General features: G+C 41.7%; 1 protein-coding gene across 4 annotated transcripts in view; it reads right to left on the bottom strand.

Annotated features, from left to right (window-relative positions):
- The window catches only part of FRMD3 (FERM domain containing 3), a 292,382-nt gene that overhangs the window by 83,430 nt on the left and 181,160 nt on the right, over window positions 1-27,792 (bottom strand). For all 4 annotated transcript variants that reach the window (XM_072836922.1, XM_072836930.1, XM_072836912.1 and 1 more), the window contains 2 exons: window positions 25,629-25,726; window positions 15,213-15,336 (listed from right to left, as the gene is read on the bottom strand). In XM_072836922.1, the coding sequence (XP_072693023.1) occupies window positions 15,213-15,336; window positions 25,629-25,726 (222 nt within the window). The remainder of the gene's footprint in view (window positions 1-15,212; window positions 15,337-25,628; window positions 25,727-27,792) is intronic.

Genomic DNA, 27,792 nt, shown 5'->3' with positions numbered 1-27,792 from the left:
ATAATTTTTTTTAATTTATTTTTTATTGGTGTTCAATTTACTAACATACAGAATAACCCCCAGTGCCCGTCACCCATTCAATCCATCCTTGATGGAACATATTTCTGAAGGATTAACTCAAACACCTGCTTTAAGAAAATAAAGTCTTTCTAAAGCTTTTTAGGCTTTCCTCTTTAGCCTTAGTGTTCTACAGTTTCACTGTAATATATATAAAGGCAGCATCTTTATTTATTCATCCTGACCAGCATTGTATGGATCCTTTCAATACAATTCCTATCTTTCTTTGATTCTTTTTTTCAAGTCATAGTCACTGTTACTATTTCTCTTCTTGATACCATAACAATAGGTTCAAAAAAGTTACAACTATATATTTTTTAAAGATTTTATTTATTTATTCATGAGAGACACAGAAAGAGGCAGAGACATAGGCCAAGGGGGGAGAAGCAGGTTCCTTGCAGGACCCCAGGATCGCGAACTGAGCCAAAGGCAGATGCTCAACCACTGAGCCACCCAGGTGCCCCAGTCACCAACTCTATTGATGAAAAAGGGAAATGGGATTTTTGAAAGTTTTCTCAATACATACTATGATTTCTCCATAGCTCTCTTAAGTTCTAGGAGTAATATTTTACCTTTCACTGAAAAATCAATTATTAATATTAAATCCAAATATTGGTTGCTACTTCTCTCCCTGCCATATCCTCACCGCGTGATGAGGGACAAAGCACAGAGCGGAACTGTCCAGCATGTTACTAACCAGCACCCCCACTCTGATGGCCCTCAATGCACAATCTCAGCCTAATGACCCCAGACAAAGGCCAAAAGGGACCAGGACTGGAGCCAACGGAGCCTAAGCCATTAGTTCTGCTCCAGGATAATCCTCCTGCTTGACATGAAAGGACTCCACTCTATCCTACCCTAATAAGAACTCCTCCACTCCAAGGAGCTGGCCATTTTCCCTGGTGGTTAAATTATCAGCATCTTTGTATAAGCCACACATTGTTTATTCTTAAATCCAAGCTCGGTTTTAAAGCTCACCTTTCTTTTGTATTCAGTCTGGGAACAAGTTAATCATGAAAGGTTGTAATTTGGAAGTTTGTTTTGGAAAGTAAGTTCTGTTTGCCTAGGTGGTCTGACTACTTTCCTGTCCTTTGTAAATCCAAAAGGCATCCAATTTCTAACTGAAAACAGTCAACCACAGATGGCAGCAGGTGCAGTGCTTCACAGCTTCAGAGGATATGCCATTAAACTCAAAGACCTCTGGTTCATTGGGACATCTCATTCAGGGTGTGAAACGGTGAGCCCCAGTACAAGGAAAGATTTCAGTAACATGTACAACTAAAAAAAGGGACTTCTATGTAGAATTTTTTTTAACTCCTATAAATCAATAAACAATAAAATTAAATATATATATATATATATATATATATATATATATATATAACTCAGAAGAAAAATCAGCACAAGACTTAAATAGGCACTTCATAAGATATCCAAATAGCCTACAACTACATGAAAATGTGTTTAACCTCTTTATGATCAGGAAAATACTCATTAAAACTAGGAGAAATAGGGAAGCCTGGGTAGCTCAGTGGTTAAGTGTCTGCCTTTGGCTCAGGGCATGATCCTGGAGTCCTGGGATCAAGTCCCACATTGGGCTCCCTGCATGGAGCCTGCTTCTCCCTCTACCTGTGTCTCTGCCTCTCTCTGTGTGTCTCTCATGAATAAATAAATAAAATCTTTAAAAAAAACTATGAGAAATAATTTATACATCCATATAAATAGCTAAAATTTAAAACATAGTACCAAGCACTCATGAGGATTTGCAGCAAGAGCAATTCTTATAGTGCTAGTAGAGCAGTAATTTGGTAGAACTATCTGCGAAGCTGGCATTATCTATAAAAATTCAACGTGTTTACTCCATAATACAACAGTTCTATTAATAGTTCCATATGCAACAGAAACTTGTGTTGCACCAAGAAATATATAGAATTTTCATAGTAGTGCCATTTGTAGTAGCAAAAAATAGGAAACTCAAATACCTACCAACAGGAGAATGGATATACAATGGAATGCCATACAGCCACTAAATTAAATGAATTAAAGCTACACATAAGAAGGGTGACTATCACAAAAATAAAATTGAACAAAAGAGGCCAGATATAAATGAATACACAAGGAATTAATTCAGTTTATACGACTTTCCAAAATGAGCGAAACACAACTAAAGTGTTAAAAGTCAAAGATGTGATCACCTTTGGGGAGGAGGGACAGGTAAATACAGAGAAGGGGCAGAAGAGAAGTTTCTGGGGTGTTACCAATTCTCTCTGACTTGGGTGGTAGTTACTTACATGCTTGCTTTGTAATCATTGATCATGCTTTATATTTATGCTTTGCACACTCTTCTAAGTCTGTTATATTTCAATTTTTAAGAACTTAACAGAAAAGAAAAAAGGTTATAAAGCACTGGGAACCCTCATGTATTTCTGGTGTGAATGTAAGCTGGAGTAACCCCATTAGCAAACAAGCCATCATTTCCTAGAAAAGCTAACACTGTATAAACTCTATGGCCCTCTAAATTCCACACTTAGGTTCATACCTAGGCTAGGAATTCCTTCACATACTCCCATGAGAGTTATTGAAGAAGCTATACTAACTTTGTCATAGTAAAATCCAGAAATAACCCAAATGCCCATCAAAAGAATTGATACATAAAATGTGACCTGTTCGCATCATAGAATCTTAGATACACAGAAGCGCAAATGAAGACCTATGGCTATATGCATACATACTGAATGGGAACCTCAAACACAATGCTGATGGGCAGAAGTGAGATGCAAGAATAGAATATGATACCATTTATACGAAAGTCAAAAACATGCAAAAACAAAGCAATGCATTACTTAGTGATAATATGAAGTATGCTTAACAACAGCAAAATAAGAGATTGAAAAACCTCAAATACAGAATAGTGCAGAGAAGGGAAGAAGGTGATCTGGGAGGAGCACAAGGGTGATTTCAGAGCATCTGATGATGTTCTAATTCATAAGCAGAGTCAGGGGGTCATGGGTGTTTTTTAGGCTATTCTTTAAATTATACACATATTGTATACTCATATATATTTGCAATGATACAAGAGGAACAATTCCTGTCTTTTTAATAAAAGAATTATTGAACAGAATACTGTAGAGTCCAAAAGCACTGCTGAACTAAAGAGAATTGGTCAGGAACCATAACAGATATGCATGCAGCTACTTTTTACTAAACTCTACTGTTCTGAGCAATATAGAATCATTTATGTTGTCAAGCAATATATGTATTCCGTCACTTAGTATTCATAAAGGAGGAATTGTCATCTTCCTTTTGTAGATGAGGATTCTGACACTCAGAAAGGAAAAGTAATTTGCTCAAAGTTACTCAGCTAGTAAATGCAGAAGAGAGGTTCAAATCTAAGTCTGCCTGGTTCCAAAGCACGTCTCAGTGCCTGAACCACCATCACGACCAACGTGATATGGTCAAGAACCATCTGCCTGCCTTCCTACATGCCATGGCAGAGCATATCAAAATAACACGGTTTCTATCAGTTCTTATAGAGAGCTTTTCTCAAATTCTAAACATCGGTGTTTAGATTGGTGATGAGGCAATCCACTCCAGGTACCTGATATTCAGACCTGATGGGAGAGCAGCAAGGTCTCAATTTTAAATGAGGTCAAAGACTCCCAGATTAAAGCCCACAGGTGAATCCTGACCATCACCAGGTTTTGTACAGCCCTTGAGCTAAGATTGGTTTTTCCATTTTTAAATGGTTTAAGACAATCAAACGAAGAATAATAGTATGTCATGACCCATGGAAATTATATGACATTCAAATTTCAGTTCCAACAGATTCTCTTTAATTTTTTTAATTTAAATTCAGTTAGCCAACATAAAATACATACTTAGTTTCAGATGTACTGGGCAATGATTTATTAACTGCATATAACACCCAGAGCTCATAACATCACATGCCCTACTTAATTCCCATCATCAAATTACTCCATCCCCCCACCCACCTCCCCTCTAGCAACTCTCAGTTTGTTTCATATAGTTAAGTCTTTCATGGTTTTTATCCCTCTCTGATGACTTCCCATTCAGTTTCCCCTCCCCTCCCCATGATTCTTTGCACTGTTTCTTATATTTCACATATAAATGAAACCAGATGATAAATATCTTTATCTCACTGACTTTTTTGCTCAGCATAACACCCTCCAGTTCCATCCACATTGATGTAAATGTTAAGTATTTGTCCTTTCTGATGGCTGAGTAATATTATTCTAACAGGTGGGTGTGGCTGTGTTCCAATAAGAACACATCTGTGTACTGTCTATGGATGTGGTCATGCTCCAATGGCAAGAGTACAGCCATTGCAACAGAAATCCTATGAATAATTGCAGAATAATTGCAACAGAAATCCTATGTTCTACAGAGCCTAAAGAATTTATTAAATGGTCTAAAATAGAAAAAGTTTGCTGAGCCCTGAGCTAGGAACTGCACACAGGAATGGAGAACTGCTCAAGCTATAGCTCCTTGATTCCATAAAATGAAGATAAAATTAGTACCTATCTTGAAGATTTGGTATATAGAGTAAGCAGCTGACAGATGAAAAACCTTTAAACTAGTGCCTGGCACAGACAGTGGTCTCTCCTCACCCTCAGAACAGCATTTGTTCCCCCTCCTAGCCCTGCACATGACTGAAATCAGAATTATGACATTGGGGGAAATGTCAGGAAGCATGTCAAGACAGTCACAGCAAAGCAAGGACCCTTCTTTAAAATAAAAGTCCTCAAATTATCCATTGCTTTGGGTTTGACTGCAGCTCTCCAACAGCTAAGCACTGAAAAGATTTTATATAAGAAATCACATTCAGAGAAAAACTAACTGCAAATGTTCAAGCCAGGAAAAGCATTCAAAACCAGTGGAAGAGGGAAACCTGGGTGACTCAGTGGTAGAACGTCTGTCTTTGGCTCAGGACATGATCCGGAGTCCCGGAATCAAGTCCCACATCGGGCTCCCTGCATGGAGCCTGGCCTGTGTCTCTGCCTCTGTGTGTGTGTCTCTCTCATGAATAAATAAATAAAATCTTAAAAAAAAAAATGGAAGAAAGGTAGAGACCCCACTGGCACTAGAAACTGAGTCTCCCTGAATCACCGAGTAAGAAACCATTTAATGATCATGTTTTCAGGAAGACACTAAGACCAATCAAACAAAATTCTTTTTGTCTCCTCAATCTCCCATTGGATAGTTCTTTCTGGTAAAGACACTGTTTAGTAATGGAAAATAATGATTTTCTATCCTTTAAATCTTGCATCAGGAGCTGTTCAACTAAGATGAATAGTGTCTCTAATGAGACATTTAGATGTAAAAATCAATGATCATTTGAATTCTTTAAGAGCTAACAATTCTCCAAAAATATGCTTTTCTAATAAAGTAGGTGAGGTCGAGTAGTTACATATTTAGGCATGTATTTCCCTTCTGCCTACCTGGTACTCTTTTTGCCAAAAGGAGCACTTTCTTATTGACCCTCCTTTAGCATACCATCACATAGACTACAAAAATATATAGCACCCTAAGAATGTGTGTATATTATTAGTATACATTAATTGTGCACATTATTAGGGTACATTAATTAAATAAGGTGTGTGTCTTGCCCTATACGAATTGGATTGCTGGGAGCACAGTTGGCAGGAAAGGGTGGATTTGGCTCCACCTTATCCATTTGGGTCTTTGTGTTGTAGAGTTAAACAGGGCTTCAGCAGGGCTTGGGATCATAGCCCATTAGACTCTGGAGAGTTCTCTACTCTTTACAGCCTTGTTGTCAACTTTTTGAGCTTCAAGGAGTCTCCTTTGCTCAGTCCCATCACGGGCTCTCAGCACTTCAGAAGGATCTCCCTGTGGCCCTTTCCCTGCTGTTGGCAAGAGCTACCCTGCCCTGGATGAAGGCCTGGAGTGCCTTGGAAGAATTTCACTCTGCTCTCCAGCCATGTCTGACTTCTTCCATCTTTGCTTGGTGAAGGCCTAGAGCCAAATGGTGGTGGGAAAGTATAACTCACTCTGCAGCTGGCATCTTTGCAATCCCAATGAGCTAAGTCATCCCATCCATGGCCATCAAAAGCTTGCTAAAGACTTGACTAGTTCCCCTTGACCCACCTATGGCATACTCCTCCTCCTCCTCCTCCCACACCATCAGAAGTGAAAGCAAGTGTATGTCTCCAGTGTCCTAGGAAAGACACTCTGAATTTTACTTTAGGTTTCTTTGCCTTCAGATGTGTTTTAAAACTATGATTCTGTAATCTACGTGGCTTGTTGTGTTATATTGGTATTGGGGGAAATGGATGTCTCATGCTTCTCTACATCCTAACTAGAGGAGTCTCCAGTCTGTCGTGTCTAATTGTTTAAAGAGGAACGTGGTCTCTTAAAAACTCCTTGGACCTTTAGGAACCATCTTTATGAGAACATTAGATAGAACACTACTAATCTGGGTAACTCCCATACTATGAGGGAGACAGTGGTAATGCCCTGTGGCCAGGCAAGGACAAGACTTCCAGGAGAGCAGTCAGTTAGAAAGATATCAGAACACTGTACAGGAAAACATGGGTTTCAGGTCAAAGTCCATTGCCTTCAAATTGTGAGGCCTTGGATAAATTAATTTCTCAGACATCTGTCTCCTTATTGGTACAAGAAGGTGGTCTCAAACTCAATACCAATGGAGGCAGAAGGTGAACTGGCCAAGCAGGGATGGTGGCAATTTAGAGAGCAAATGGGTCTCTTACAGAGCACTGCTGCTTAGCTCTAGCTGAGTGTTATCATGTGGGGCAAGGCCTAGTGTTACCAAATCTCCCAGGTGCAAGTAAAGCTGGAACGTTTTGGCAACTGATTCCATTTTTAAAGACTTAATTTGGCCCCTTCAGTAAATGGTGTTAGAAAAATTGGACAGCCACATGCAGAAGAATGAAATTAGACCACTTCCTTACACCATACACAAAAATAAACTCAAAATGGATTAAAGACCTAAATGTGAGACAGGAATCCATCAAAATCCTAGAGGAGAACATGGGCAGCAACCTCTTTGACCTCAGCTGCAGCAACCTCTTGCTAAACATATCACCAAAGACAAGGGAAACAAAAGCAAAAAATGAGCCACTGGGACTTCATCAAGATAAAAAGCTATTGCACAGCAAAGGAAACAGTCGACAAAACTAAAAGGCAACCTATGGAATGGGAGAAGATATTTGCAAATGTCTTATTAGATAAAAGGCTAGTATTCAAAATCTATAAAGACCTTCTCAAACACAATACCCCCCCCCAAAAAAAATCCACATAAGAGATGGGCATAAGACATGAACAGACATTTCTCCAAAGAAGATATACAAATGGCCAACAAACTGAAAAAATGCTCAGCATCACTCAGCATCTGGGAAATACAAATCAAAACCACAATGAGATAACTTGGGAAATGACAGATGTTGGCAAGGATGTGAAGAAAGGGGAACCCTCTTGGTGGGAATGCAAACTGGTGCAGCCACTCTGGAAAACAGTATGGAGGTTTCTCGAAAAGTTAAACATAGAGCTACCCTATGACCCAGCAATTGAACTACTAGGTATTTATCCAAAGTATACAAACATAGTGATTCAAAGGGACACATGCACTTCAATTTTTATAGCAGCAATGTTCACAATAGACAAAATATGGAATAATGGAATAAGCCTGGATATCCATTGACAGATGAATGGATAAAGAAGATGTGGTGTGTGTGTGCGTGTGTGTGTGTGTGTGTGTGTGTATGTGTGTATATTTATAATAGAATATTAGCCATAAAAAGAATGAAATCTTGCCATTTGCAATGATGTGGGTGGAACTAGAGGGTATTATGTTAAGTGAGATAAGTCAGAGAAAGACAAATACCATATGATTTCACTCATATGTGTAATTTAAGAACAGATGAACATAGGAGAAGGGAAGGAAAAATAAAGTAAGATGAAAATTGAGAGAGAGGCAAACCATAAGAGATGCTGAACTCTAGAAAACATACTGAGGGTTGCTGGAGGGGAGGCAGGTGGGGGAAAGGGATAATCAGGTGATGGGCATTAAGGAGGGCACTTGATGTAATGAGCACTGGGTGTTTTAGGCAATTGATGAATCACTAAATTCTACCTCTGAAACTAAAAAACAAAAACAAATACTAAAAACTAAAAAAACAAAACAAACAAACAAAAAAAAAAACCCACATTATTTGGCCCAAGAAACATACATCTGGGTCAGAGTGTAACACAACAACTGTCATTTTATAACCCCTATTTTGGACTCCAAGAGTTCCTCAAGTATAATAATTGGGGGTCAAGTTTTTTACTTTTGGCTGGTGACCTCTGGATATTCAAAGGCTCTGGGTGATAGTTGTAGCTGTGTATGACAAATAAAAATTAGGAAGCAAATTAATTGTATTTTTTTTAGATAAGTATAGATGAGGAAGAGGATCCCAGTGTTGTGGTAAAGCAGTTGAAGATTAGTGGCCTAGGTCATCCAACATTTGCATAGTTCCTGACACAGAGTTGCCTCTTAATAAATATTGTTGTATGAACAGATGAACGAATGGATGTATGGATGAATCGTGAATGGGTGCATGGATAGATGGATAGGTGTATGCATGAATGTATGGATGCATGGATGAGTCATGAATGGGTGCATGGATAAATGGACAGGTAGATGCATGGATGAATCATGGATGGGTATATGGATGGACAGAGGGATGGATACACTGTTATAAGCTCATCTAAAGTTCAAAAAAGTCTTTGACTATGCATGATTTACATGTCACATGTCAGAGGGGATCAAAGAGTATATTATTAGGTCATCGCTGATTCAAGCTGTCAATACTATTCCTCTCTCTTTCTTAAGCCATGTTGCACTTCAGTGACACCACTCTTTCTCCTTTCAAGTCACCATAACCAGATTTTACCTGTGTAGAAATGTTGGTAACTTGGGTGCACACATGATTTGCCCCTGGCCCAACCCTCCCCAGAAACATCCCTGACTCCAGGCCACATAATACAAGGATTCAGTTTTTATAGGAGGAGCATGTGATACTAATAATTCCCTCTTCCAATTCCTATGCCAAATAGCAACAGAGAATGGAAATGAATTTGATAACCCACCAGAGAGAGAGAGAGAGAAATTCAGGGTTTTAAAGTAAGAGACTTGAGAAGGGAAAGGCCAAAGGAAGGGGAGGAGTAGAGAGGATGGAAAGCATATCTCAAAAAAGATTAGAAGTTTTAAAGTAACCTGATCTTTCCCATTTTCCTTTAACACAATACATGCCCTTCCCAAAACCCACACACAAACACCTCCTAGGGGGGCTCCTGTGATCTCTTCATCAGAAGCACAGGTAGAGGGTATTTATCAATGCAGGTCACTTATCCCTAGAATACTAGACATTTTTGAAAGTGTAAAGCCTTGCCAGGATGCACATGATTTACACAGAATGTGAATTTTGAAAAATAAAAAGAGATAATGACTTTGTCTGAAATCCACTCAGTATCATTATTGCTTCTAGCACAAGCCTCACTGCATCAGATCATTATCATGGTAGCTAATTGGATGATTTTTCTGCTTTTTAAGGACATGAATATACTTCATCAAAACAACTTCACTCCCAAGTGAGATTTATGAATATTTGAAAGCTGATGACCTGTGCCTGAAGCTAATCCAAATGTCTTTGCGTCTAATGAGAAATCTGATAAACTGGTATGGAGAGAACTAGCTGAGTAGAAACTCTAGGAAAAGCTCCAGAGAAGCCTCTCAGGGTTCTTGATAGTGAAATCAATCATATTCTTGATCTTCAACCCCCCCTGTGCACCCTCAGGACTAATGGGATGAGTTTTCCCTCCTAACCCACATACATGGCCGTGATCAAAGCTGTGTGGAGAACAGCAACCAAGACCCTCAAAAGGAATAGAACTGTCACATCCCTGGGGATGGTGGGGTCAGCTTCTTCCAGCCACCAGAGGACTCTGGAAGGAGGGTTAACCTATTTCTAAGCAGTCCCAATGCTAGAACCTCATCCCTGTGTACCAAACTGAAATCTGTAAATTTTAAGATTCTTTTTTATACGTAGTTTTAAAAACAAATACAGCTCTTTTGACTTAAAATTATCTACAGAGACAGGCAGTGAAGCAGAAATTAATTCCAGACCTGCTCTGCCATGTGTTTAAGAGTCCACAAGCTAGAACCCCCAGGTAAAATCTGGCCCACCATCTGTTTTGTCAACCAAGTTTCATTGAATCATAGCCCACTAACTTAGGTGTGGTTTTTGTCTTCTTTTGCTCTACAAAGGCATAGCCACGTGACTGCAATATTTTATATATATATATACACATACATATATATACATATATATATACACTCTGATCTAGAAGAATCATTCAGCCACAGTGAGTTCTAGCATTAACATCTATTCAATAATGTGAATCATACATCCCCAGATCTTCTAGTTTACAGGATATTAGGAGGCCCAACGATGCCTCTATAGAATTTTTCTGAATAAAGCACTGTTCACCGCATGCTTATTAGAATGACCAAAATCAAGAACACTGATAATACCAAATGCTGGTGAAGATGTATGGGAACAACAGAAACTCTCATTCATTGCTGGTGGGAATGCAGCTGCTTTGGAAGACAGTTTGAGGACTTCTTTCAAAACTAAACATACTCTCGCCATACAATCCAGCAGCCATGCCCCTTGATATTTACCAAAGGAGTTGAAAATGTATGTCCACACAAAAGGCCTGCACATGAGTGTTTATAAAAGCCTTATTCATAATTGCCAAAGCTTAGAAGCATCCAAGATGTCCTTCACTAGGTCAGTGGAAAAATTGTGAAACATACAGACAATCAAATATTATTCAGCAAGAAATGAGCTATGGATGGAAACACATGGAGGGACTTTAAATGCAGGTTGCTAAGTAAAAGAAGAGAATCTGAAAAGGCTGCATACTGTAGGATTCTAACAATATGATACTCTAGAAATGGCAAAACTGGGGAGACAGTTAAAAGATCAGTGTTTGCCAGTGGCTGGGGTGGGGGAGGAGAAGGAGATGAACAGCAGAGCACAGAGGATTTTTAGGGCAGTGAAAACATTTTGCATGATACTATACATGTCATCATACTATTGTCCACAGAATGCACAACCTCCAGAGTGAGCCCTAAGGCAAATTATGGATTTAAGTGATAATGATGTGTCAGGGTAGGTTAATCAATTGCAACAAATGCATCACTCTGGTGGAGATGTTGATAACAGGAGAGGCTATGCAGGGAGAATAAGGGAAATCTCTGTACCTTCCATTCAATTTTGCTGTGAATCTAAAAAATAAAGTTTTTTAATAAAAAAAGTTTAAAGAAGCCTATTAGCTAATGAGATTACAAAGCCCATTAAGAGCTGTTTGCTAGCTATTTCCAGTTTGTACTTTCCTTGCCATTAGGTAGGAACATGTGACTAGTTATGGCCACAATCGTTAAGCGGAAGTGATGTGTATCACATCCAAGCTGAAGCAAGACTTTCCAGAACTCTCTTTTCCCTCTGGCTCAACAACTGGCAAATTCAAACCTCTGAGTGCCCTGAGTGACAGTGGTGAGCAGAGACTCCCAGCTGACATCTGGTAGACACATAGCAAGACAAACGATAAGCCTTGCTTGTTCTAAACACTGAGCTTTCAGGATTGTTTCCCAAGCAAAATCTAGTTTATCATGTCTAATACAGAGATGATCAATAACTATACTATTACATTTGCAAAACTCTCACTTCTCCCTACCCTATCCTCCTGTTCAGATGGCACATTTAAGAAAGCAAGGTTGGCCCAATCATACATTTCAATCTTCATTCACAAATCTCTTAATGCTGAAGGAATCTAAGTTGATGGAAATTCTAACTACACTTTTGGTCTTTTATTTTCAAGCACCCCAAAATTCCAAGGAGTCTCTCTTTCTTCCTCCTAAAGAACTCTTTCATTCATGGCTGTCTATCACATCACCTTGGTCCCATCTTCAAGCAATTCGTAGCCTCCTAGACAGAGAGGTTCTTTTCCTCCCTGGTTACTTTTCTCCCAAGAATCACAGCTTTTTCCCCTTCCTTAGAAAGTACAGAAAGAGAACAATTACAATCAAAGAAAAAGGCAGAAGAAGGTTGGGAACCCCCACAGGTAAGTATGCTAATCTCACTGTAAATCATCATCACCATTATCATTTGTATGTTGCCTGCCATCTCTTGTTTTCCTTCTCCACTGGTTCAGAAACCAGGCAGGAAGCAGGAGGTTAACTTTGGGGGCCCCTCAAAGCCCAAGATAGGCCAGCTGAATCCTCTCAGGAAGTTTCTGTAATAGTTCAATGATCATACATTATCCCTTTGTTGTGTGGGAGGGTCATGGGTGAGGACCTTGGAGAGTAAGATGGTAACATCTTGGTACAACCTCATATGGTTCTCTTCCACCTACAACTCCTTTCTGACACTGTTGGTTTTGCAAAGCAATCCAACCAAAGGTCCAGTTCTCCACACTAGAAAAATCAACACTTTTATAATCTGTGTGCAAAGGGTCTGCTGAACCCTCAGAGTAACTTCAGTCTCTATGGCAGGTTTCCAACCAATTCTAAAAAGTCTCGGGCAGCCCTGGTGGCTCAGCAGTTTAGCGCCACCTTCAGCCCAGGGCGTGATCCTGGAGACCCGAGATCGAGTCCCATGTCAGGCTCCCTGTGTGGAGCCTGTTTCTCCCTCTGCCTGTGTCTGTGCCTCTTTCTCTGTGCGTCTCTCATGCATAAATAAATAAAATCTTCAAAAAAAAAAAAGTTTAAAAAGTCTCTCTCCCTCTGCACTGTCAACTTGTTCTGCTCTTATTTTCCCTTCCAAACCTATAATCTCTCTCTCTACTGCACGATGCCGAAGAAAATGCACAACTACTTGAGAATGAGCAAAAATTCACTGGAAAATACCCTCTGTATCTCTCCATGCAATGTCACATAATTTCTGGCTATTTTGTTCTTCAATATACAACTCTAATTTCTTCACAAGGGCTTTCTGGATGTTACAAATGCCTAGTGCTTCAGAATGCAGCTTCGATCAAGCCATGGCATTTACTTCCAAGATTTATAAACCATGGCTGATTGATGACCCCTTCTCTTCTCCTGGTGTATGATGTTCAGGGTTATCAACAAAGGCAGGTGCTGGCACGAGGTCCAATCTACAGCTTTCTGATTATAAAAAGCAATCTAGAATCTTCTCTGATTCATTCATTTACTCATGAAATTCAGTGGGCCATTGTCTTGATATAATATTACTTAAAACTTTCTTCTTTCAATTCTCTACTCCTATTCTCTACTCCATGGCATCTCTTGTTTGGAGAGCAGAAGTAACTAATTGGTCCTCCTGCCCACAGTCTCCACCCTGTGGCACCACTGCCATGTGACTGCTATGAAACACCAACGTGACTACTTGGTTGCCTTATGATTGCTCAGCAGAATGAATAAGAGCATGGATGTTGTTGTCAAGTAAGAGCAAGGTTCAACTCCTGACTTTGTTGCTAACAGGGTGAGTCCTTTATCCACTGCACATTGCACCTTCTTCACCTTGAAATGGGAGCAACAATAGCACCTTCCTTTTAGAGTTTAGGAGGACTGAGTGGACATACGTAAGAATCTTTGCACAGTGTTTTGGCATCCAGTAATGCTTGATAAATGTTTACTAATGTCATATGTTTTGAACATTTAAGGTCCTGCAATTTCTGGTCACAGTAGACCTTATGATTCCTATCTCTCACCAATCCACACAGTGGGTATGACTCCCCTCCCCAGAGGTCCCCTCCCCTGTGCTGCCCAGACACTGCTTGTCCACAAACTCCTCAGCTAGAATATTGGAGCTTTATTTTTACCTCTACTAATTCTCATCCCCCAAATGTAAAAAAGAGTAGTCAATGTCCTATATTTTCAATAAAGCTTTTCATTAGAAGACAATACCCTAAAATTACCCATAGGGATGGCATGTTGCTTTCTGAAATCAGTACAATTTTTGATGTTTAGTCATCTTTATTTGTTAAGAACAAAGGTCATCTTTCCAGAGCTGGAATATGCTGCTGCCTTTACTGCCCACATATATACTATGCTCAGATTTACCAGAAGGGGGAGTGCCTGCGTAAAGTAGGGAATTCGAGCACTGTCTCAAGGGGACAGTTTCTTGTTCCAGAATTCATAATCTGGTGACACTATTTTTCTTTTCTATAATTACCAGAGGTCCCGAAGATGAAGGCATCTGAGTTCCTCCAGGTCTTCATCCATGCTTGTCCTAACATAGCCCATGTTTATTATTACCAAAGTGAATTTTTCCATGATTTGCATAGATCTAAATTTTAGTTACACACTAGAGTACTAGAGTTACCTGATTCCAAGTTGTCAGTGACTCCTATCCATGCTCCATTTCATATCTGGTAGCCTATGCAGAGCAGGAGCATCACAAGCATGAAGAGCACAGACTCTGGAGCCAGGCTGCCTGGATTCAAATCCTGGCTCTGCCACTTGCTAGTCTGGGTAAGATGCTTAATCTATCTGTGCCTCAGCTCCCCTATCTGTAAAATGGAAACAACCATGGCACCTATCTCCTAGATATTGTGAAGATTAAATGAGTCACTATGTATAAGTACTTAGAATGGTGCCTGGTACAGAGTGAATACTGTATGCAGTTTTGCTAATTCTACCATTATTACTATGTAGTTAGTCACAATCATCCTGGAGCACCACAGACAAGAAAGAAAGCAGACACTGAATCTGTCATCCTGAAAGCAGCTCAACGATTTCACCCTACTTGGAGTCAAAGCTTCCAGCAATGCCATAGGAGAGGAAGAGGCAATGCAAAATTCAAAATAGAAATGATTACTTATTTACCCTAGATTTCACTCACTGAAACTCAGGGTGTTAAAACCCATAGGAAAATATATGGTTCTAATAACTGGATGGTTCATAGACAGCCACGTAGGGGACCTCACACTATGGAGATTGTTACTGGTGGAAGATCTTGACAGTGCCCAGAAAGATTGCTCTGCCACCTGGAACAGTCCTCATACATTACCAACATTCTTACTTCACAACATGATTTCCACATTCCCTGCAGTAAGAATACCTTCTTCCAAATGTCTACCCCTATTACCTGAGTTCATTTTTATGGATTTCCACTATTTTTCTTTCCAGCTTCTGTGACTGCTTAGGGAAAATCTCAAACTCATTGATGTAATTCTCAGGATGCTCATCAGGATCGTAATCACCGAGCTCAGCTGTAACGAATAAAAAATAAGAGAGAAAGATTAAGAACAAGAATAGGGTACTTGTGGAATGGTTTCTGCCACCCAAATGAAGAGCTGGCAATAGCTCACCCAACAAAATGGATTTTTATCCATGGGAGGACCACACCCTGAGTGTCTAGAAGCCTATATTCTAGCTCAGATTTAGCCATGAGCTTGGGCACTTGTCAACTTCTTTGAGTCTCATTTTCTTCATCTACATAACAAGGAAATTTAGTTGTTTTTCGATGAGGCACTATTGGCACTTAGAAAGCCAAACAATTCTTTATCTTTTCAGATATTTCAAAGCATGATAGTACATTCATCACCCTACCCATCAGGTATTAAGTGTTAATAGTACACACAGTCATTATGACCAACACAGATGCCCCCCAGTATTTCCAAATGCTCCCTAGGATATTAGTTGGAAATCACTGGATGTCCCTCAAGGTTCCTTTATAGCTAATTTTCTGAGTCTGGGAATTCTATGATTCATACAAGTATAGGTGCATCCCATAAAAAAAAAATTCACAACATGAAGGCAACCAAGAAGACTGCACTTAAAAATAAATGGAATCTTTCTCCAATTAAAAGTGTAAATCTAAGCATGGGAAGTATACCAGATGAAGATTATTCTGGATTCTAACACAGAGCACCTCCAGGGGGTCTTTAATGGCACAAAAAAAAAAAAAAATGCTGGCACATCTCTGAGCTCCCAGAAGGTCTAGGAGAGGATGGACCTAGAAAGTACATCAGTCATAGCTTGGAGCAGCAAAGGTGATGTTCTGGCAGTGGGGATACTTTTTAGTGATTGCACAAGCCTGCTAGGGAAAATGTACCAAAAGGAGCAAGTGTCTCAGGCAGAAATGGCCCGGGAAAGAAGATTAAAAGATGGTAGGAAAATTGTATTAGAAGAACTTGATCACCAACATGACTTTGTAGTAGATAAGAATCAATATGCCTTAAGCACATCTGCAAAATCACATCCAACTCTGTAATTTGTACCTACTGTCCTTTCATTGTTGAATCATCTAATGACTACAAAAGGACAAAACTGGGAGGAAAGCAAAGCTCTTTAAAGCTTCCTAATAGAATTCAAATTACAGAGTTCTTAAAACTCCCTAAAGTATATATCCTACATGAGGAAGGACTTTAAAAATAAGACCCAAAATACCATTAACCATAGGAGGGAAACTAGTTGGAAAGTGTCAAGATTAAAATACTTCTGTTCATTAAAGGTAGTCACAGTCAAAATAACAGACGACAAATTGAAAGAATATATTTACAAAGTCCGAAACTGACAAGGGCTAATATGTAGAATAAAGAAGAAATCCCTACCAATCAATAAGAAAATGGCCAGGAGGACCAATGGGAAAATGGTCAAAGAATATAAACAGCCAATATAGACAAATGTTCAAACTCATCAGTAATCAGAACTATGGAAATCAAAATCACTCCACACCTAAAAAATTGGCAAAATGTGTAGAAGTGGATGATTTTATATGTTGGCAGAGATATAAGGAAATGAAAATACTTGCACACTTCTGGATGATCCTTGATGCACGCAGCTCTTCTAAAGAGCAAGCTGGGAATATTTAGTCAAACAATCCCACTGCTGGGCATACATTCTAGAAAAACTCTAAGTACCAGAAAGGATTCGAAGGCAACTTGGGTGTTCATTGTTGATAGGAGCAATAAATAAAACATGAGCAATGTACCCTACCAGATACTCTGTAGCAATTAAAAGCAATTTATGGACACTAAAAAACCTGAATAGATCCCCAAAACCAGGTTTTGAGCATAGACGGATTAAAATACGTTTTACAGCCCCATTTAATACATGAAACTTAAAAGTGTATACATACAAAACAATGTTATCATTTATAAGGTTGTATGGAAAGTCAAAGATCTATATGAACCCCATTGTTGTCTTAAGGAATGGAAATGGAGAATAATAAAAAGGAAAATCAGAGGAGGAGGGGCAAGATGGGGGAAGAGTAGGGTCCCCAAGTCACCTGTCCCCACCAAATTACCTAGATAACCTTCAAATTATCCTGAAAATCTACGAATTCGGCCTGAGATTTAAAGAGAGAACAGCTGGAATGATACCGTGAGAAGAGTTCACGCTTCTATCAAGGTAGGAAGACGGGGAGAAAAGAAATAAAGAAACAAAAGGCCTCCAAGGGGGAGGGGCCCCGCGAGGAGCCGGGCTGAGGCCGGGGCGAGTGTCCCCAGGACAGGAGAGCCCCGTCCCGGAGGAGCAGGAGCTGCACCGACCTTCCCGGGCGGAGAGGGGCTCGCGGGGAGGTGGAGCAGGACCCCAGGAGGGCGGGGATGCCCTCGGGCTCCCGGGGACACTAACAGGCACCTGCGCCCCGGGAGAGTGCGCCGAGCTCCCTGAGGGCTGCAGCGCGCACGGCGGGACCCAGAGCAGCTCGGAGGGGCTCGGGCGGCGGCTCCGCGGAGGGGGCTGCGGGGCGGGAGCGCGAATCCAACAGCGCAGGCCCCGGAGCACAGGGCGCCGGGACACAGCCCAGGATCCGGCCTCCCCCGGGACAGGCAGAGGCCGGGAGGGCCCAGGACAGCGAGGACGCTCCTGCCCCGAGCTGAGCAGATCAGCGGCCCCGCCCCGGAGCCTCCAGGCCCTGCAGACGGAGAGCTCTGGAGTTACTGCGGGGGCTGAATCCAGGGCTCCAGAGCTGGCCCCGCCACTGCGGTTGTTCCTCCTGGGGCCTCACGGGGTAAACAACCCCCACTGAGCCCTGCACCAGGCAGGGGGCAGAGCAGCTCCCCCAAGTGCTAACACCTGAAAATCAGCACAACAGGCCCCTCCCCCAGAAGACCAGCTAGACGGACAAGTTCCAGGGGAAGTCAAGGGGCTTAAAGTACACAGAATCGGAAGATACCACCCCCCCGTTTTGTTTTTTTTTCTTTTTTTTTTCTTTTTTGCTTTTTGATTTCTGTTTGCTTCCCCCACCCTTTTTTTTCCCCTTTCTTTCTCTTTTGCTTTTCTTTTTCTTCCTTTTATCTTTTTTCTTTTTCTCTTTTCTTTCCTTCTTTCTCTACTCTCTTTTTCTCCTTTTCCCAATACAACTTGTTTTTGGCCACTCTGCACTGAGCAAAATGACTAGAAGGAAAACCTCAGCTCAAAAGAAAGAATGAGAAACAGTCCTCTATCCCACAGAGTTACAAAATCTGGATTACAATGCAATGTCAGAAAGCCAATTCAGAAGCACTATTATACAGCTACTGGTGGCTCTAGAAAAAAGCATAAAGGACTCAAGAGACTTCATGACTGCAGAATTTAGATCCAATCAGGCAGAAATTAAAAATCAATTGAATGAGATGCAATCCAAACTAGAAGTCCTAACGATGAGGGTTAATGAGGTGGAAGAACGAGTGAGTGACATAGAAGACAAGTTGGTGGCAAAGAGGGAAACTGAGGAAAAAAGAGACAAACAATTAAAAGACCATGAAGATAGATTAAGGGAAATAAACGACAGCCTGAGGAAGAAAAACCTACGATTAATTGAGGTTCCCGAGGGCGCTGAAAGGGCCAGAGGGCTAGAATATGTATTTGAACAAATCCTAGCTGAAAACTTTCCTAATCTGGGAAGGGAAACAGGCATTCAGATCCAGGAAATAGAGAGATCCCCCCCTAAAATCAATAAAAACCATTCAACACCTCGACATTTAATAGTGAAGCTTGCAAATTCCAAAGATAAAGAGAAGATCCTTACAGCAGCAAGAGACAAGAAATCCCTGACTTTTATGGGGAGGAGTATTAGGGTAACAGCAGACCTCTCCACAGAGACCTGGCAGGCCAGAAAGGGCTGGCAGGATATATTCAGGGTCCTAAATGAGAAGAACATGCAACCAAGAATACTTTATCCAGCAAGGCTCTCATTCAAAATGGAAGGAAAGATAAAGAGCTTCCAAGAGGCAGCAACTGAAAGAATATGTGACCTCCAAACCAGCTCTGCAAGAAATTTTAAGGGGGACTCTTAAAATTCCCCTTTAAGAAGAAGTTCAGTGGAACAATCCACAAAAACAAGGACTGAATAGATATCATGATGACACTAAACTCATACCTTTCAATAGTAACTCTGAACGTGAACGGGCTTAATGACCCCATTTACAATTGCACCCAAAAGCATAAGATACCTAGGAATAAACCTAACCAAAGATGTAAAGGATCTATACCCTCAAAACTATAGAACACTTCTGAAAGAAATTGAGGAAGACACAAAGAGATGGAAAATATTCCATGCTCATGGATTGGCAGAATTAATATTGTGAAAATGTCAATGTTACCCAGGGCAATTTACACGTTTAATGCAATCCCTATCAAAATGCCATGGACTTTCTTCAGAGAGTTAGAACAAATTATTTTAAGATTTGTGTGGAATCAGAAAAGACCCCGAATAGCCAGGGGAATTTTAAAAAAGAAAACCATATCTGGGGGCATCACAATGCCGGATTTCAGGTTGTACTACAAAGCTGTGGTCATCAAGACAGTGTGGTACTGGCACAAAAACAGACACATGGATCAATGGAACAGAATAGAGAATCCAGAAGTGGACCCTCAACTTTATGGTCAACTAATATTCGATAAAGGAGGAAAGACTATCCATTGGAAGAAAGACAGTCTCTTCAATAAATGGTGCTGGGAAAATTGGACATCCACATGCAGAAGAATGAAACTAGACCACTCTCTTGCACCAGACACAAAGATAAACTCAAAATGGATGAAAGATCTAAGTGTGAGACAAGATTCCATCAAAATCCTAGAGGAGAACACAGGCAACACCCTTTTTGAACTTGGCCACAGTAACTTCTTGCAAGATACATCCACGAAGGCAAAAGAAACAAAAGCAAAAATGAACTATTGGGACTTCATCAAGATAAGAAGCTTTTGCACAGCAAAGGATACAGTCAACAAAACTAAAAGACAACCTACAGAATGGGAGAAGATATTTGCAAATGACGTATCAGATAAAGGGCTAGTTTCCAAGATCTATAAAGAACTTATTAAACTCAACAGCAAAGAAACAAACAATCCAATCATGAAATGGGCAAAAGACATGAAGAGAAATCTCACAGAGGAAGACACAGACATGGCCAACACGCACATGAGAAAACGCTCTGCATCACTTGCCATCAGGGAAATACAAATCAAAACCACAATGAGATACCACCTCACACCAGTGAGAATGGGGAAAATTAACAAGACAGGAAGCCACAAATGTTGGAGAGGATGCGGAGAAAGGGGAACCCTCTTACACTGTTGGTGGGAATGTGAACTGGTGCAGCCACTCTGGAAAACTGTGTGGAGGTTCCTCAAAGAGTTAAAAATAGACCTGCCAGGATCCCTGCGTGGCGCAGCAGTTTAGCGCCTGCCTTTGGCCCAGGGTGCGATCCTGGAGACCCCGGATAGAGTCCCACATTGGGCTCCCGGCGCATGGAGCCTGCTTCTCCCTCAGCCTGTGTCTCTGCCTCTCTCTCTCTCTGTGACTATCATAAATAAATAAAAATTTAAAAAAATAGACCTGTCCTACGACCCAGCAATTGCACTGTTGGGGATTTACCCTAAAGATTCAGATGCAATGAAACGCCGGGACACCTGCACCCCGATGTTTCTAGCAGCAATGTCCACAATAGCCAAACTGTGGAAGGAGCCTCGGTGTCCATCAAAAGATGAATGGATAAAGAAGATGTGGTCTATGTATACAATGGAATATTACTCAGCCATAGAAATGACAAATACCCACCATTTGCTTCAGCGCGGATCGAACTGGAGGGTATTATGCTGAGTGAAATAAGTCCATCGGAGAAAGACAAACATTATATGTTCTCATTCATTTGGGGAATATAAATAATAGTGAAAGGGAATATAAGGGAAGGGAGAAGAAATGTGTGGGAAATATCAGAAAGGGAGACAGAACATAAAGACTCCTAACTCTGGGAAATGAACTAGGGGTGGTGGAAGGGGAGGAGGGCGGGGGGGCGGGGAATGGGTGACAGGCACTGAGGGGGGAACTTGACAGGATGAGCACTGGGTGTTATTCTGTATGTTGGTAAATTGAACACCAATAAAAAATAAATTTATTAAAAAGGAAAGAAAGAAAGGAAAGAAAGAAAGAAAGAAAGAAAGAAAGAAAGAAAGAGAGAAAGAAAGAGAGAAAGAAAGAGAAAGAAAGAATGAATTTCAGAGGCAGAACTTTGGAGAAGAAATGTTTGAAATTTTTAATTTGGCAAAGTCTCTGCAAATCTGTATTAAAACCACTACTTTAAAAAAATTTTTTTAAATAAAAAATAAAAAGGAAAATCAATCAATCAATCAATCAACTGATGGACCCAGAGGGACTAATGAAGAGAATGAGCCATCCACTGATGATTAACCTAACCTGAGTTTCAAAAGATACACACATGATAGACCTATACCACATCCATACATATGTATCACCCTGTGAGCTGGCTATGCACCTAAAAATTTAGGAGGTGGTATAACTCAATGCTTCCATTTTCCATAGAGAATGGACCACCAATACAAAACTAGGTCAGTTTCAATGCAAATGTCAGCTTGCATGGTGGTTGGTAAGGGAAGACATTGGTGCCAGGGGTGGGGTGGTGGGTCCCTATCCAGGGAAATGAGATAAAATGAACTTGTACTGCTAAACACTGCAAATGAAGAGCTTGGAAAATGCCATAAAACTAAGAGAAGAAATGCCATGGAACCTGCACCTAGGTTGCTAGCAAGGTAAATGTCAATGCTCTCGCATCACGTGCCCTGCTTGGTTGTCCCTTAAAGCTGGTCTTTGCCTGACTTCACCTGAAGTGAAGGCAGTTCACAAATGATTCAGGACTTTTAAACATTCAGACTTTGTCTTCCCTATCAAGAGGAATTGGGTAAGCGAGGGTCAAGTTGTGACAAAATGCACATCAGATGGCTTGCAATCTGAAACGGGCCCTGGTGGGTTTCTAAGGGAATTTAACTGTCAGAAAAATCCAAAGAGTTGAAGCAAAAGGATGAGTGCTATCAGGTGATGGTAAGTATAAAGGGCAAGCTCCGCAATGCATTTCCCCTGGTTTGGAGAGGATTCATTCCAAAAGAACATGAGAGACAGGATGTTCCAGGGGCCACTCCTCCAAGAGCCTTCCCTGATCCCCCTCACTGGGTCTGGAGCCCTCCTGAAGTCAAAGCAGGCACTTGGGTGTCCCTCTATTGAGCCATTAACACACATGTTACACCTGCCTGTTTACTGTCTGTCCTTCCCCCTCCTCCCTCCCAACCAGGGACTTTGGAATCCAGTGCCTGCCACATACCAGCTGCTCAGTAAACATTCAGAGAACATGAGCAAATAAATACATGAGGGTAGGGGATCAATCACTCTTTCCCAAGCAGAGAAATAAAGCACACAGTGGTGCAATTTAGGCAAGTGCCCTGGTTCACTTAACATCATTACTAGAGAACTTGCTACATGCCAGACACAGGGATATTATGGTGAAAAATGCCCCCAGAGCTCTACTTCCATGGAATTTAGATTCTACATAGAGGGAATGCATAAGAAGTCACAAAACAACTCAATAATGTAATTTCCAGTATAAGTGCTTAAAAGGCAACAAAACAGGTATGAGACAGAATGAGGTGCAGGAGACAGGCTACTTGAGTAGGCCAGGAAGACTTCTCAGAAGTGATATGAATTGAGATCAAACTGAGTTCTGAATATCTGCAATGCAAGAGACAGAAGAGAGAAGAGTGACAATCCCACCATGTTGCTGTTCTGTAGAAGGAACAGGAAAGATACCATTTTTACCAAGAAAAAGATATAAACAGATACCTAGGATTTTGTGTATCTGTGTTACCATTTGTATTATGAAAGAAAATGCACTGCATGCATTGAATACGCTCACTGTGTTCAGGACGTACATGTAGCAACACTCTGGGTGCTGCCTGTTTTTCATGCGCTGAGAATATTCTGAAGCTTCAAATCCACTCCTTAAGAGGTGGTTGGCAAATGAGAAGCCAACGAAATGTCATATGGCCTCCTACTTTCTAATAATTCCCTCCCTCTCTCTGTAAGCATATTAGGTCCACCAAAGCAGATCTTTATCTGTAGGGCCGCTGAAAGATCACCTCAAGCACCAGAGAACATCAAGAATCCAGCTTTTACTCAATTTGCTACAGATGGCCCATGGAGGCTGCTGTATCTTAGCGCTGAATGGTCCTTCCCAGATCTGCCGGTCCATTTCCAGCTCTACTGTCTCCACAGCATCTGTGCATGATCAGGGTTAATAGCACCAAGGGCCCTGACTGTCTGGACGGAGACCTTGTGACTTTATTTCAAACATAAAACAGGATGGCGAGTTTCCCGTTACAGATCCATATCGAGCCGGTCTGTCCTTGGAGACTTGACCATGATTCACTAATGCCTAAATGAGTTCTGAAATGCTCATGTGCTGGTCTGATGCTTGGATTAGTATTGATCTGCTTTTCCCTTATAGAGGACACTGCACCCTAACCAGGAATTTGCAACCTCACAGGGAAGGAGGGGGGACTATGGGTTATAACATCCCTAAGCTCTGCTGTAAGAGAGGTAGTTTGGGGAAGCACATGCTCCACACTCCATCTCGGGGCAGACGGAAGGACCATTTCCCATCACCGGACCACTGTGGTTCTGACTTTAAACTTGAGTATCTCCAAGGGTTTTAACACCTCTGCCAAAATCTGCTGTGCAGCTCACTAGATGGATCCCAGGGGAAGGGGACGGCAACACAGATACACTCTTCAGAATTCTCAGAAAGCACACACACCCATAAACAGGGCCCAAGGAACTATTTCACAGCACAGAGCACCCCACGGGGACAGTGGTGAGTGACAGTGAAACCCAGGCGAACGATGGGTGTCTTTCTCAAGCTGTGAATGAAGCTTGGCATTGAGAAGGCAGACGATCGTCATGATCTGCTTATGACCCATCAGAAAATCCCATGTTATTCCAGACTTTATGAAGAGGACCGCTCACTTGATAACTTTCTCTTTCTCCCTCCCCTCTACTCCCCTCACCATCTCCATCTCCCCTCACCATCTCATCCCCCTCCCTCTCCCATCCCCCCTCCTTGTCCCCCCTCCCCTCTCCCCATCCTCCCCTCCCCTCTTCTCTCCATCTCCCCTCCCTCCTCCTCCCCTTCTCTCATAAACATGTCATAGCATTCACACCACAAATGGCCACATCACCTGGGTCCCTCCAAACAAGACTAGCTACCAGCTGCCTCCCAACTGGCCCAGGGGAACAGAATACCTGAGTCATTCTTCACTTGGATTCGGGGCCCACCCCCATGGCCATGCACCACCTTGGGCCAGGAGACTGCTTTCCAGGTGGTTTTTTCTTTTTCTTTTTTTTTTTTTTTTGTATATTTTTTTATTGGAGTTCGATTTGCCAACATATAGCATAACACCCCGTGCTCATCCCGTCAAGTGCCCCCCTCAGTGCCCATCACTCAATCACCCCATCCCCCCACCCACTCCCCACTTTCCACCACCCCTTGTTCATTTCCCAGAGTTAGGAGTCTCTGTTGTTCTGTCACCCTTGCTGATATTTCCCACTTAATCTTCTTCCTTTCCCCTTTATTCCCTTTCACTATTTTTTATATTCCCCAAATGAATGAGACCATATAATGTTTGTCCTTCTCCAATTGACTTACTTCACTCAGCAGGTGGTTTGTTTTTTGTTTTTTGTTTTTTGTTTTTTTTCTTATAGGTAGAAACATCCAGAAGCCAAGCCAAGCACCCATGTGCTTACTGTTTCCCACTGCCCCACCCTCTGGGGCTCATTCAACCCTGAAAATAAGTCTCATGAAATCTTCACACAGAAGTTAAAGAGGTATGCCACTCCATTTAATATATGCTTAAATAATTGAAATAATTTGTCTGTGGTAAAATAGCCAGTAGACAGGAAGTGAGATTCGACCTGAGTATGATGGGCCATGAGCCTGGCACTCTCCTCATCATGCCATGGCTAGAAAAGCTGAAGTGTTCAATATGCTGCACATGTATTCATCTATACATATAGGAATATAGTCAGGAATAAATAGAATTTATATATATATAAACACATTTATATATATAAATGCTTTGACATTTCACTTCAAACTGTTTGACATCTACCTCCCTGGCCAGACTTTTCCCCCTCAATATACCCATCAGACACCATGCCTGGCACTCAGAGCTCAGAACATACAGCACCCCACATCCCTTCAGAGGGGGTGAGCAGCTGCGGCCACCTTACCTTGAACGATACAGGCACCCAGGTAGGCAGCATCTGAAAAGGAGCAGAGCAGTCGACCATGGAAAATATCTCTTTTAATTTGCAGGTACAAAAGATACCTGCAACACAAAATGAGCAAGAGTCACCATAAGTCTTGCCTGAGGCCTGGAAGAAGTAGAAGCATTGTTCACACTCCATCCACTTGGGCCACCCGAGCCACACCCAGCCCCTCTGAGGGCCTGCAGGAGAAAATGAGGGGGCCCTCCGATTCAGGAAATCTGAAGTGACCTTGGCACCTTCCAAAGCAGGGGGTTTGCCCCTTTTTAAAGAGACAGGAAGACAGAGGAAAGCCACAGGGCCCAGCAGCCACCGTTTCTAGAAGGAACTGCCACATGGTGATAACCACCCCCACCCCTGGTACTTGTGAAATGGAGCGTTAGAAAATAGACTCAATCAGTATCCAGAAATTAGTCTCAGGGGCAGACAGATTCACATTAATCAATCTCAAAAGGACTTGGTTATGAGGCCAGAAAGCCAATTTATTCACAACTAGTGCTGTCATCTGTTTAGTGCCCTGTCCCCACCTCCAGGGATGGCAAACTCAGGGACGCATCAAGCCAGGCAAACCTAATAATGAGCAAAACAAGCTGGTTTAAGGGGGTCCAGAGGGCAGAATGGAGAGCGCTGGCTCCCAAGAAGGGTCAGCCCAGGGCCAGTGATGCAGTGCAGAAAAGTAGACCAAGCACAGCCCACTTTTCCAGAAAAATCAAAGAGACTGGATTTAGAAGTAAATCCCTTTGAATTTTAAATATTGTGACAAACTCTGTTTTTGAAAACACTGTACTGTCGAACAAAATATAAGCCGAGGCTCTATTCAGCCAGGGGAAAGGGGGAGAAGTGGGTTTACAACCCCTGGCTCAGGCTCATCTTATTACCATCCCTTTTGTTCTCCAGGCTCATCAAGCCCTCTTTCGATTTACTCCTATTTCTTCACCAAATTGGTTCTTCCCTTCAACGTTCATGCCTGGGGTCTACATTTTCTGACTAAAGTGATTTTGCACATGTATGCAGATTCTTTATTTTCCTTTAACTCTCAGAGACCAATCTTTTTTTTTTTTTTTCCTTCTTAATTCTAGGTTCTTGGAGCCAGGTGGGGCAGCAGTCAACTGGTTCCAGTTATAGCTTCCAGTGCTCTAAAGGATCTGATCTTTACTCGGTCTATGAGGAGCCATGCATACAAGTTCACTCAGAGGGCATGATTAACGTGCTAGGATCACACAGGTGCTGCCAGCCCCAGAACACCGGAGCTGCCCAGCTCTGGGGGCTGGATCACCTACAGCACACACTGGACACACCGAAGTATTCAGAGGCTCTTTGCTGTTTCCATTTGATGAATCTTTATCCCACACCCACTTTATGCTGTATACTGTACTTAGGCACTGGGGACACTGTACAGCTTCAAATGACACTCTGTCCCTGACCTTGTACAGGATCGTCTGCAGGGGATAACGGCAGTCCCTAAGTAATTTCTTACCCAGAGTCCAGTACGCATTTTGTCAGAGAAACAGCAGAACACATGGTAGGTAAGGACCCTGAGCGCCCCCTACGTCATAGCCTCTCACTCTTCAGTGAGCCAGTGAATTGCTCGGAGATCCTGAGAGTATGTGGAGTCTGATTCAGTAGATCTGGGTGGGGCTGGAGCATCAGAGTCCATATTTCTAATAAGCTCCCTGGTGAAGTTGTGCTGCAGGCCCATGGCCCACACACTGAGTACCAAGGTTCTAAACCAGTGGTTCTCAGTACTGACTGTACATTAGAACCACCCAGGGGAGCTTTTCAAAAAAATACCAAGCTGTGAGCCCTGCCCAAATCCAATAAATCGGAATCTGGGTCCTAACAAAAACATGTACACAAAGGTTTATAGCAGCATTATTCATAATAGCTAAAAAACAGAAAAATCCAAATACCCACCAACTGATGAAAGGATAAAAAAGGGTAAAAAGAATGTGGAATATCCACACAATGGAATATTATTCAGCCATAAAGAAGGATGAAGCATGGACACCTGCTACGAAATGGATGAGCCTTGAAAACATTATGCTAAGTGGGGAGAAGCCAGACATGAAAGGCCACATATTGTATGATTCTTTGTGTATGAAATGCTTGGAATAGAGAAATCTTTACA

Source organism: Canis lupus, chromosome 1 (genome assembly GCF_048164855.1).
Source record: "Canis lupus baileyi chromosome 1, mCanLup2.hap1, whole genome shotgun sequence".
In the NCBI taxonomy this organism is placed as follows: Eukaryota; Metazoa; Chordata; class Mammalia; order Carnivora; family Canidae; genus Canis; species Canis lupus.
The sequence above is the reverse complement of the archived record's forward strand: the minus strand, read 5'-3'. Positions and strand labels throughout refer to the sequence as shown.